At 37.5% G+C, this 11,425-nt stretch overlaps 1 protein-coding gene across 3 annotated transcripts in view; it reads left to right on the top strand.

Moving 5' to 3' along the window:
• LOC133541054 (serine/threonine-protein kinase BRSK2-like) overlaps positions 1-10,557 on the top strand; it is a 60,083-nt gene extending 49,526 nt beyond the window's left edge. For all 3 annotated transcript variants that reach the window (XM_061884125.1, XM_061884124.1, XM_061884126.1), the window contains 3 exons: positions 4,584-4,692; positions 7,046-7,135; positions 10,139-10,557. In XM_061884125.1, coding sequence (XP_061740109.1) covers positions 4,584-4,692; positions 7,046-7,135; positions 10,139-10,347 — 408 coding nt within the window. In that variant the 3' untranslated portion in view covers positions 10,348-10,557. The remainder of the gene's footprint in view (positions 1-4,583; positions 4,693-7,045; positions 7,136-10,138) is intronic.
• Positions 10,558-11,425: the final 868 nt, after the last annotated feature.

Here is an 11,425-nt window from a genome sequence, read left to right as displayed (position 1 = left end):
CATTTACACGATGGGCTTGGTTTACTAAGATCTAAATGCCTGGCGTTAAACAGCGTGTGCAATCTATATAATAGCTTGTACCATACTGATCTACTAAGACTGCTTGTTAAATTGAAAAATGGTTCAGACCGCCGGTATAGCTCGGTTGGTAGAGTGGCCGTGCCAGCAACTTGAGGGTTGCAGGTTCGATTCCCGCTTCAGCCATCCTAGTCACTGCCGTTGTGTCCTTGGGCAAGACACTTTACCCACCTGCTCCCAGTGCCACCCACGCTGGTTTAAATATAACTTAGATATTGGGTTTCACTATGTAAAGCGCTTTGAGTCACTTGAGAAAAGCGCTATATAAATATAATTCACTTCACTTCACTTATTTAAATGGGGTTTTTGCGTTTGCTATAGGTAGCATCACCACGGAAACACTCATTTACTGCACATTCATGTTATCATGCTCCTACCTGCGGAGTTTTGCTATATTTTCAAACAAGCAGCAGACATGTGCCACTTTTTATGGGCATTTTAGAAACAGTCGTGCATTGATTTTTGAATAAATCACAATTCTTATTTAAAATTATTCTTAATCTATTTAAAAAAATCAAAACTCGATATTAATTTATTTTTTTAAATCTGTCCTGTCCAACCACTCCGGCAAATCACATTGGTGATGTTGATGCCCATGTTTGCTGTACAGATTCAGTTTAGAAAATCCTATGCATTTTATTTAACAAAAACTGTTTTTTTAAGGACTTTAGAAATTGATCAGAGCTGTTTATCTATTTCATGGAGGAATGTAGTTAATTATAGAACTGGCACCCCACTCTTATTAAAGTTTTGATTTTGAATCGAGAATCGATTCTGAATCGAATCGTTACCCCCAAGAATCAAAGCCCAAAGCACACTTCCCCATATTCAATGCATACTTCAAAAAGTTTTTATCATATAAGACAGTGGTTACCAACTTTTTTTATTTTTGTACTTGTATGTGTCAAAATAGTTATTTGCTAGCACTAAAGATGCTATTACTCAATTGCCTCTTACGCCCGCTTTCCCCTGTAACTATTTTAGATGGACTGTTTGGGACATACGGTACCATATTTTCTGGACCATTGGGCCATAAGGCGTACTGCGGATGAGTGGGTCTATTCAGGTCTTTTTTCATACGAAAGGTGCACCGGATGATAAGGCTCATTAAAGGGGTCACGTTATGATTTTTTTTTCTGAATATTAAACATTATCTTGTGGTCTACTTAACATGTAATGGTGGTTCTTTGGTCAAAATGTTGTATGGATTATGTTTTACAGACTATCTTCAAGTTGCTTTCTAACAGTCGGTTGGTTGTGGGCGGTCTTATTTACGTGGCTCACCTTCGACAGCGTCTTCTCCCCGTCATCTTTGTTGTAGCGGTGTAGCGTGCAAGGACGGGAGTGGAGGAAGTGTCAAAAGATGGAGCTAACAGTTTTAATGACATTCAGACTTTACTTAAATCAAGAACAGAGCAGCATCTTCTCATCCGTGGCTCACTAGTGCAACAATGCCGGAAATGTGTCCTGTGAAAAAACATCTGACCGGAACTCTCTAATAACTAAAGTTCTGTTGGTGAATTATGTAAACCTACTACAGTGGTAGTTTTTAGCGCTTCCACAGGGAGATAAAAGTTAGAACTTTACGCTACTTTATATCAGAAATGGCAACAGCAGAGGGTTAATGTCCCATAACACGAAGATAATGAAAAAGAACAAGCTTATAAACTACGGCAATGGCACAGATTATAATGGCGAATGTCCGCAAATTTTCCGGACTTATGCAGATCTGAAATACACATCAGCAGGTACCAGAAGGTAAAAAAAGTTGGTTTTGCATAACATTATGAAACAAAACGCCAGATAATGTCAGTTAATGGCTGAAGACTTGTATCTCTGACTCGGGTAGCCGTAATGGGCCGACAATTCATTAAACAGTGCGACTTCAAAGTCATACTAAAACATTTCAACAGATTTTTGAGTGCCGTGTGTAATGTTCTATATTCTCAATGGAACATTTAAAGTTTTGGTGTTTACTGGCGTCATATTGCGGTCTACACATATCTCTTATGTGTGACTACCATTTACTGGGCACACTAATCATTACACCATGTACCAAATAAAATTGCTCTGAGGTCGGTAAGCACAACCAGAATTATTCCGTACATTAAGCGCACCGGGTTATTAGGCGCACTGTCGGTTTTTTTTTTGAGAAAATGAAATGATTTAAAGTGCGCTTTAAAGTCTGAAGAATATGGTGATTATATTTTTCTAGGAGACAAAATTTTTCCTGTGGCTAAAAATGGTAGTGCATTCTTCACAAAATCACATAGCGAGCCTAGGCAAGTAGAGAAAAAGTGCCAGAAATGGCACATTATGTTGCATAGTGCATACAGTGGCAAAATACTGCGTACAGCTCAAACAAGGACACTGGGATTAGTCTGTCATCTCGGGATGTTCCGGTCAGGGTTTTATGTTGTTAATTCCAATCATTCATTAGTGACATCGGACAATACCGATCCCATGTACTAACTGTACATTTTTCTATTTGATAGTTATTGACAGTTTAACAATATAACACAATATTAAAAGTAGTTATTTATTTTTTATTACATACAACGGAAGGTTGTGAGTTAAAACCCTACCCAAGTCATACCAAAGACTTTAAAAATGGGACCCATTACCTCCCTGCTTGGCACTCAGCATCAAGGGTTGGAATTGGGAGTTAAATCACAAAAAATGATTCCCAGGCGCGGCACCGCTGCTGCTCACTGCTCCCCTCACCTCCCAGGGGGTGAACAAGGGGATGAGTCAAATGCAGAGGACAAGTTTCACCACACCTAGTGTGTGTGTGTGTGACAATCATTGGTACTTTAACTTTAATAATTTGAGCAAAACAAAGTCAATAGCACACAATAACTGAACAAAAGCAAAAACTAGTATCTACTACTTATTGAAATACTTTGGATTTTGCCCTTAAACTCATCCTGTGGTCAGAAAATGATTCCTTCAGTTCGACAAAAAAAAAAAAAAAAAATTTCTGTAAAAATACAAATTATGTTCTAATCACTCTTGTATCAATCAAATATTGATACTACTGTTGGTATCGACGCCACCAATTTAAAGATCGATACGCTCTCCTCTTACGTGTCGTGTACTGATTGTGACATTGCTGACACGTGTTAATACTGTTTTTTTCAGATTATACAGAGCACTGGTATATAAGCCGCATCCATTAAATTTTAGAAGGAAAAAAATATTTATCCATATATTAGCCGCACTGAAGTAAAAGTCGACGATATATTTGTTGCGAAATGATTAATGCACACAGAAAGATTCTGTCAATGTTTAAAACAGTGTCTGTAAAACGGCAGTAAAACGGCTGATCAGACATAACAGAAGTCATCGTCATGGACCCACTAGCTGCAGAAGCTAGGTCTCCAATCAGCTAAACTGACCCAATAACTCCTCGGTGACATCCCGGTGAATATACTGGAACAATACAAAAAGAATGCCGTTGTAAGTTAATAATACTAACAGACATTTGTAAACATGTTAGCGTATTAGCTAACGCTAACGATGTTGGCTTCATTGCATTACGATAGCACATGGGACGCTTTAGTGAGTAAGAATTGTTTTAGTTATATTGTAAAACTCACAAACGTTGCTTGGAGTGTTGTATAAAGAATGCATACAAGTAGTAACGTTATGGATGACTGAAAGACGGAACGGCACTCGTACTTCTTGTTGAAAGCACTAAACAGAAGGAAATACTGTAGACCTTCACCCCACAGCACCTGCAGAGAGCAAACTTGTCCAAAAGATGGCGCCATAGCACAAACGATAACCTTGTTAGTGTCTCTGCTGGTGTTTACTGAAAACTATTTGTTGAATACAAAACCTTATGGCCGTTGGAAAAAAAAAAAGTCATAAATTAGCTGCACCATTTTATAAGCAGCAGGGATCAAAACGTAGGAAAAAAAGTAACTGATTATAGTCTGTGATTTAGGGTGGCTAAATACCTCTCTGTTGCAAAGCGGTTTCATCGACACTTCTTGGTGTTGTTTCAGTTTAGCATTCCAGATGCATGAATGTGCCACCGTTTTGTGATGGTCCACCACCTCCCTGTAGAGCGTGCCGTCAATATGCTCAACTGGTTTCTGTTGTCTCTAGATTGTGGTTGTGAATTGCAGAAAAGGTTAAACAAAATATAGATTTGTGCTGCTTGTTCAAAACACATTGCACATCCGTTGGCGAAAATAATGATGAATGTGGAGGGAAATGAGTGTTTCCATGGGCACATATTGCCAGTAGTACACACATCACTCAACTGCACATGCAGTATTAATAGATCACATGCAACACGCCCACTCATAGTATGTACAATTTTATAGTTCGCACACACTATTTAGCACACATAATTTGGATCTTAGTAAATGAGACCCCAAGCCGCAATTCCTCCAGTGTTTTCCCCGTATACAGGTGGTATCCAAACGCAACTACCTCTGATGCATGCACCTGTTTGTGTTGGATCTTGTTTAGATAGTGTGCTCTTCCCCCCGCAGGTGGACATTGGTTTCTCTGAGGGAGACAGAGAGCAAGAGAGGGAGCGAGCAGAAAGGGAAGGCAGAAGAGAGATGGGTATATACAGCGTCACTTTCACCCTAATAACAGGTATGAAGATCGAATTACACGGAAAGGATTAACATAGTTTTCTTGTCTTTTTAAGTGATTCTTATCATGTTGTCACTCAGGGGTGTCCGAACTTTTTTACATGAAGGCCGAAAAATTAAGGCATTTGATAATTTTCATTTTCATGGTTCCCCTTAATTCAATGACTGTTCATGGTCCTGGGGACCTAAAAGTGTCCCTGTTATTAAAGTACAAAAAATATATATTTAAAAATAAATATATATATATATATGCGCAATATTCCACACAAAGCTTTACACACACACACATATATATATATATTTTTTTTTAATAAATAAAATTAAATAAATAAAGATATATATATATATATATTTATTTTTAATTTTTGTTTTATCTACCTACAGAATAAACATTTTTTCCAGTTGCTTACACACTAAATTTTAGTTAAAGTCTACTCACAGTAAGCAAACCACTATATAGATTTGTCTAATATTAGGCATAGACTCTGCTTCAGTTTTTGCGCAATATTCCACACAATGCTGTATGTACAATGTTTTACACACACACACACATATATATATATATATATATATATATATATCTTTTTTTATAGAATTAAATAAATAAAAAAAAATATATATATGTGTATATATACTGTATGTATATATTTTATATATACATACATACATACATACATACATACATACATACATGTGTGTGTGTGTGTATGTATATATGTATATATATTTCTATATTTATTTAATTCTATAAAATATATATATGTGTGTGTGTGTGTGTCTAAAGCATTGTGTGGAATATTACGCAAAAACTGAAGCAGAGTCTATGCCTAATATTAGACAAATATGTACAGTGGTTTTGCTTACTGCGAGTAGACTTTAACTTTGTGAAGATTTTAAATTTAGTGTGTAAGCAAATGGAGAAAAACTGTACTCTGAAGGTTTTGCCCAGAATGTTTCAGCCACTGGCAGCAAAATAAATAAATAAAAAAATTACTTATTTTTTTTAATATAACATTGCATGGTAAAACAAGCTTGGCGGTACAGGAACTTTGTACATAAGTATTTACATGTACTTAAAAAAATGTATGTGAGAGAAAAATAGACACAATAGGCACAATTCAGGATTAAGGTGCATTTTTAATCAAAAGGCTTATAAAACAATGAACATGAAATAGGAAAAAGGACATTGCTTTAAACTTAATACCACAGATATGTTTTTCTCTAAGTGCATTATTAACATACACTATATTGCCAAAAGTATTTGGCCACCCATCCAAATAATCACAATCAGGTGTCCTAATCACTTGGCCCGGCCACAGGTGTATAAAATCAAGCACTTTGGCATTGAGACTTTTTCTACAAACATTTGTGAAAGAATGGGCCGTTCTCAGGAGCTCAGTGATTTCCAGCGTGGAACTGTCATAGGATACCAACAAATCCAGTCGTGAAATTTCCTCGGTCCTAAATATTCCAATATTTCAACTGTCAGCTTTATTATAAGAAATCGGAAGAGTTTGGTTAAAACAGCAACTCAGCCACAAAGTGGTAGGCCACGTAAACCGACAGAAAGGGGTTAGCGGATGCTAAAGCGCATAGTGCAAAGAGGTTGCCGACTTTCTGCAAAGTCAGATGCGACAGAGCTCTAAACTTCACGAGACCTTCCAATTAGCCCACGTACAGTACGCAGAGGGCTTCATGGAATGGGTTTCCATGGTCGAGCAGCTGCATCTAAGCCTAACATCAACGCTTATGGAAGAATGGTCGAAACTTCCTATAAAACCACTCCGCAACCTTGTTGACAGCCTTCCCAAAAGAGTTGAAGATGTAATAGTTTCAAAAGGTGGACTGACACCATATTGAACCTTATGGGTTAGGAATGGGATGGCACTTCAAGTTCATATGTGAGTCAAGGCAGGTGGCCAAATACTTTTGGCAATATAGTGTAAATAACATTCAAAAGTGCACCTGACGCGTTCATGTTTAAATGTTTCCCCACAAATACCATAATCTGATCACAAACTGAAATGGTAATGCATGTTTTAAGGTATTTTACAGTTTTAAAAGCCTAAAAATTATAATTACTCACACTATAGTTAATAGTCAAGATGTATTGCACATTTTGAAAAAGGTGCCTGCAACATCGTCAGCATCTGTTAAATAGACTTCAGTTATGATGGTAGCACTTACTTTCCTGATAACATGCAACTCCAATCAAGCAGCCCAAGCACACGTCTGAATATATGAACATTATGGCGAATGATATTGAACTCTTATTTAATAATTCTGCGTTATCATGATGAATTTCACCACTGAGGACTGCTGTAAATCATTTTTTTTGTGATTTTTTTTTTCAGGTCCCAGTCGCAGATTCAAGAGGGTGGTGGAAACCATTCAGGCTCAGCTCCTTAGTACTCATGATCAGCCTTCTGTGCAGGCACTGGCTGGTGTGTAGTACACAAAACACACACACTAAATTAGGGATGTCCCGATAAAACTTGTTCACTTCCGCTAGGATACAGATGTTAAAGCTGGGATTATTGGCCGATACAATATCAGCACAAATCATAAATACTTTGTTTTTCTTTATTTTAAGTGTGGAATGTTAGAAAAGGCTTGATCCAGTGAAATTACACAAACAGAGAACAATGGTATATCTGAAAAACATGTACTTGTTCATTATTAATCAACGTACATATGCTGTCTTTAAATTGAAGTGTAGTGGTAATTGTACACGTGGCGACACCAAGTGGCTACAATAATTCAACAAGTTAAGCCAGGGGCGTCAAATTTATTTTAGATTAGGGGCCACACGGAGAAAAATCTACTCCCAAGTGGGCCGGACTGGTAAAATTACGGCACAATAACTTCAGATTGTTTTTTTTTGTTTAAAAATAGAACAAGCACATTCTGAAAATGAACAAACTATAATGTTGTTGGGGTTTGTTTTTTTTACACTTATATGTTGCGGTTAATAGTATTCTATCTTTATTTGTAGTTATTTATACTTTCTGAAAAAACTATGTGATAATATTAATCAGTCAACACATTGGGATAAAAAATATCAAAATCACTTTACAGGATGTTATTTATGTAGTTTGCTCATTTTCTTCTACTGGTGCACTAATATCATGTGGTTTATTTTTTTATTTTTTTTACATATGTAGTATATACTACAAACCCCGTTACCATATGAGTTGGGAAATTGTGTTAGATGTAAATATAAACGGAATACAATGATTTGAAAATCCTTTTCCACCCATATTCAATTAAATGCACTACTAAGACAAGATATTTGATGTTCAAACTCATAAACTTTATTTTTTTTTTGCAAATAATAATTAACTTAGAATTTCATAGCTGCAACACATGCCAAAGTAGTTGGGAAAGGGCATGTTCACCACTGTGTTACAACACCTTTTCTTTTAACAACACTCTATAAACGTTTGGGAACTCCATCCATCCCATTTTCTACCGCTTATTCCCTTTTTTGGGGTCGGGTCAACCAATCACCTCAGGGAAGGTCTGAGACAAGAGCCAACGGCTGCCCTAGCAGGGTGTCACCTGACGTTTGGGAACTGAGGAAACTAATTGAAGCTTTGAAAATTGAATTATTTCCCATTTTTGTTTTATGTAGAGCTTCAGTCGTTCAACAGTCCGGGGTCTCCGCTGTCGTATTTTATGCTTCATAATGCGGCAACCATTTTTGATGGGAGACAGGTCTGGACTGCAGGCGGGACAGGAAAGTACCCGCACTCTTTTTTTTACGAAGCCACGCTGTTGTAACACTTGAATTGCTGAAATAAGCAGGGGCGTCCTTGATAACGTTGCTTGGATGACAACATATGTTGCTCCAAAACCTGAATGTACCTTTCAGCATAAATGGTGCCTTCACAGATGTGTAAGTTACCCATGCCTTGGGCACTAATGCACCCCCATACCATCACAGATGCTGGCTTTTGTAATTTGCGCCTATAACAATCCGAACGGTTATTTTCCTCTTTGTTCTGGAGGACACCACGTCCTCTGTTTCCAAATATAATTTGAAATGTGGATTCGTCAGACTACAGAACACCTTTCCACTTTGCATCAGTCCATCTTAGGTGAGCTCAGGTCCAGCCAAGCCGGCGACGTTTCAGGATATTTTTGATAAATGGGTTTGGCTTTGCATAGGAGAACTTTAACTTGCACTTACAGATGTAGCGACCAACTGTAGTTACTGACAGTGGTTTTATGAAGTGTTCCTGAGCCCATGTGGTGATATCCTTTACACACTGATGTCTGTTTTTGATGCAGTACCGCCTGAGGGATCAAAACTCCATAATATCATCGCTTACGTGCAGTGATTTCTCCAGATTCTCTGAACTTTTTGATGATTTTACGGACCGTAGATGGTAAAATCCCTAAATTCCTTGCAATAGCTTGTTTAGAAATGTTGTCCTAAAAATCTTCGACAATTTGCTTTCAAAGTGTTAACCCTCACCTCATCCTTGTTTGTGAATTACTTAGCATTTCATGGAAGCTGTTTTTATACCCAATCATGGCGCCCAACTGTTCCCAATTAATCTGCACACCTGTGGGATGTTCCATATAAGTGTTTGATGAGCATTCCTCAACTTCATCAGTATTTATTGCCACCCTTCCCAACTTCATTTGTCATGTGTTGCTGGCATCAAATTTTAAAGTTAATGATTATTTGCACAAAAAAAAATGTTTATCAGTTTGAACATCAAATATGTTGTCTTTGTAGCATATTCAACTGAATACGGGTTGAAAATGATTTGCAAATCATTGTATTCCGTTTATATTTACACCTAACACAATTTCCCAACTCATTTGGAAACGGGGTTCGTACAAATATACAAAGAGTTGCTATTGTGACATCTAGTGGACACAGAACAGCAGTTTCTTTTATTCCAAAATTTCCACTCATTTTTATACTTAGCAAACTCACCCAATCCGGCCCAACACCCCTGAGTTTAGCTCATGATGAACGATGCGGACACATTTGTTACTGGATACTTTCTAATTCACTTCTGCCTTGGAGACTTTGTATGTGTAAGTAATATGCAACTATAGTTATTTGATACTTGTTTATATTAACAAACGTCATGTTGTAGACTGCAATATTGTTCAATTAAGGAGACTTATTACATATGTCTAGCTTGCATGCTATTGTATGCTTAGCTGTTGTGTAGCTGCTAGCTCCCAGTAGACTAACATGTTTACCTTTTCATAAATGACTAAAATAGAAGAAAAGAATAACGCTGTGAATCTTCAGGAACCACACGATTCGATTCTTGGGGGTAATGATTTGATTCAGAATCGGTTCTTGATTCATAATCAATACTTTTTAATAACATTGGGTGCCAGTTCTATGATTAACTAAATTCCTCCATAAAATAAATAAACAGCTCTGATAAATGTACACATGTCCCTGTCCGCTTCAGATGAGAAGAACGGCAAACCTTCCCGCCCGCCCAGCACACCTTCGCGTCAGAATTCCAGGCGTTCGGAAAGCGACTGTGAGAAAGAGCGCGCGGCGGACGCGGCGAGCGCAAGCGGAAGCCACGCCGGGAGCGTCTTACAAAGGCAAGGCTCGGGGAAAGACAAGGCCAGACTTCTCTCTGCCACCAACGGGACGCAGTCGCATCCCTGAAAAGAATGTCGCGAAGGAGAGGCGGGATATCTCCTTTTACCCTTTCCTGTATCCTTCCCACATCATCGCAGTTTTCTTCCTTTCTGCCTTGCTCTTTGGCCATCATTCCCACGCAAAGGATTGGCAGATTTGCTTTAAGCTCAACTATATATGTATGTGTATATATATATATACATACATATACATGTATATGTGTGCATGTATATGCATACTGTATATGTTTATATATGTATATACATATATATATGTATATATATATATATGTATATATGTATATATATATATGTATATATATGTATGTATATATGTGTGTGTGTATATATATATATATGTATATATATATATGTATGTATATGTATATATGTGTGTATATATATATATATATATGTATATATATACATGTGTGTGTGTGTGTATATATATATATATATGTATGTATTGTATGTAAGAGTGGATGATTCCCAGGACTTGGAAAGCAAAAAGGCTCACAAGCAAACACACTCACTTGCTAATGAAGAAAGCACACAACCTGCTCACTAATGTATCGGATGTTTCACGTCGCTCGCACTGCTGACAACCCCTCATGGCCTCAAGACACTCTCGTTACCATCTCTTGTCCTCACGAATGCTCCTCAACCTCATCGCACACCATCATGATGATCCGATGGAATGTCTACTCTTCGAATGAGCAAAAAAAAAAAAAAAAAAGTTTGTTTTGAGAAATTGAGAAGGACTAAGAGCAATATGCAAATGGTGGTCTTCACAGCTGATGAAAAGACACAAAGACCATGAAAGAGAGTGGTAGGGTAGAGTAGGGTATAATGTAACCCTCCCAATAGTTAAGGTCCGTCCGGAGCGTGTGAGATTCATTTAGTCTCACAATTATTTCTGAGAAATGCTGATTAAAGCTACGATACCGTATTGCCTTTATTGGAGGAGAAATAGTGGATCGCCGTTTAGATGTACACCCATTTCGCATTCACGACGAGTCCTTCATAGGGGAAAAAAAAACCCACCCAAAAATGGTTTATCACTTTGAAATGATTGCAAAAGAAGGATACAGTGGAACCCGTTTATG

This window comes from Nerophis ophidion, linkage group LG23 (assembly GCF_033978795.1).
Source record: "Nerophis ophidion isolate RoL-2023_Sa linkage group LG23, RoL_Noph_v1.0, whole genome shotgun sequence".
In the NCBI taxonomy this organism is placed as follows: Eukaryota; Metazoa; Chordata; class Actinopteri; order Syngnathiformes; family Syngnathidae; genus Nerophis; species Nerophis ophidion.
The sequence above is the reverse complement of the archived record's forward strand: the minus strand, read 5'-3'. Positions and strand labels throughout refer to the sequence as shown.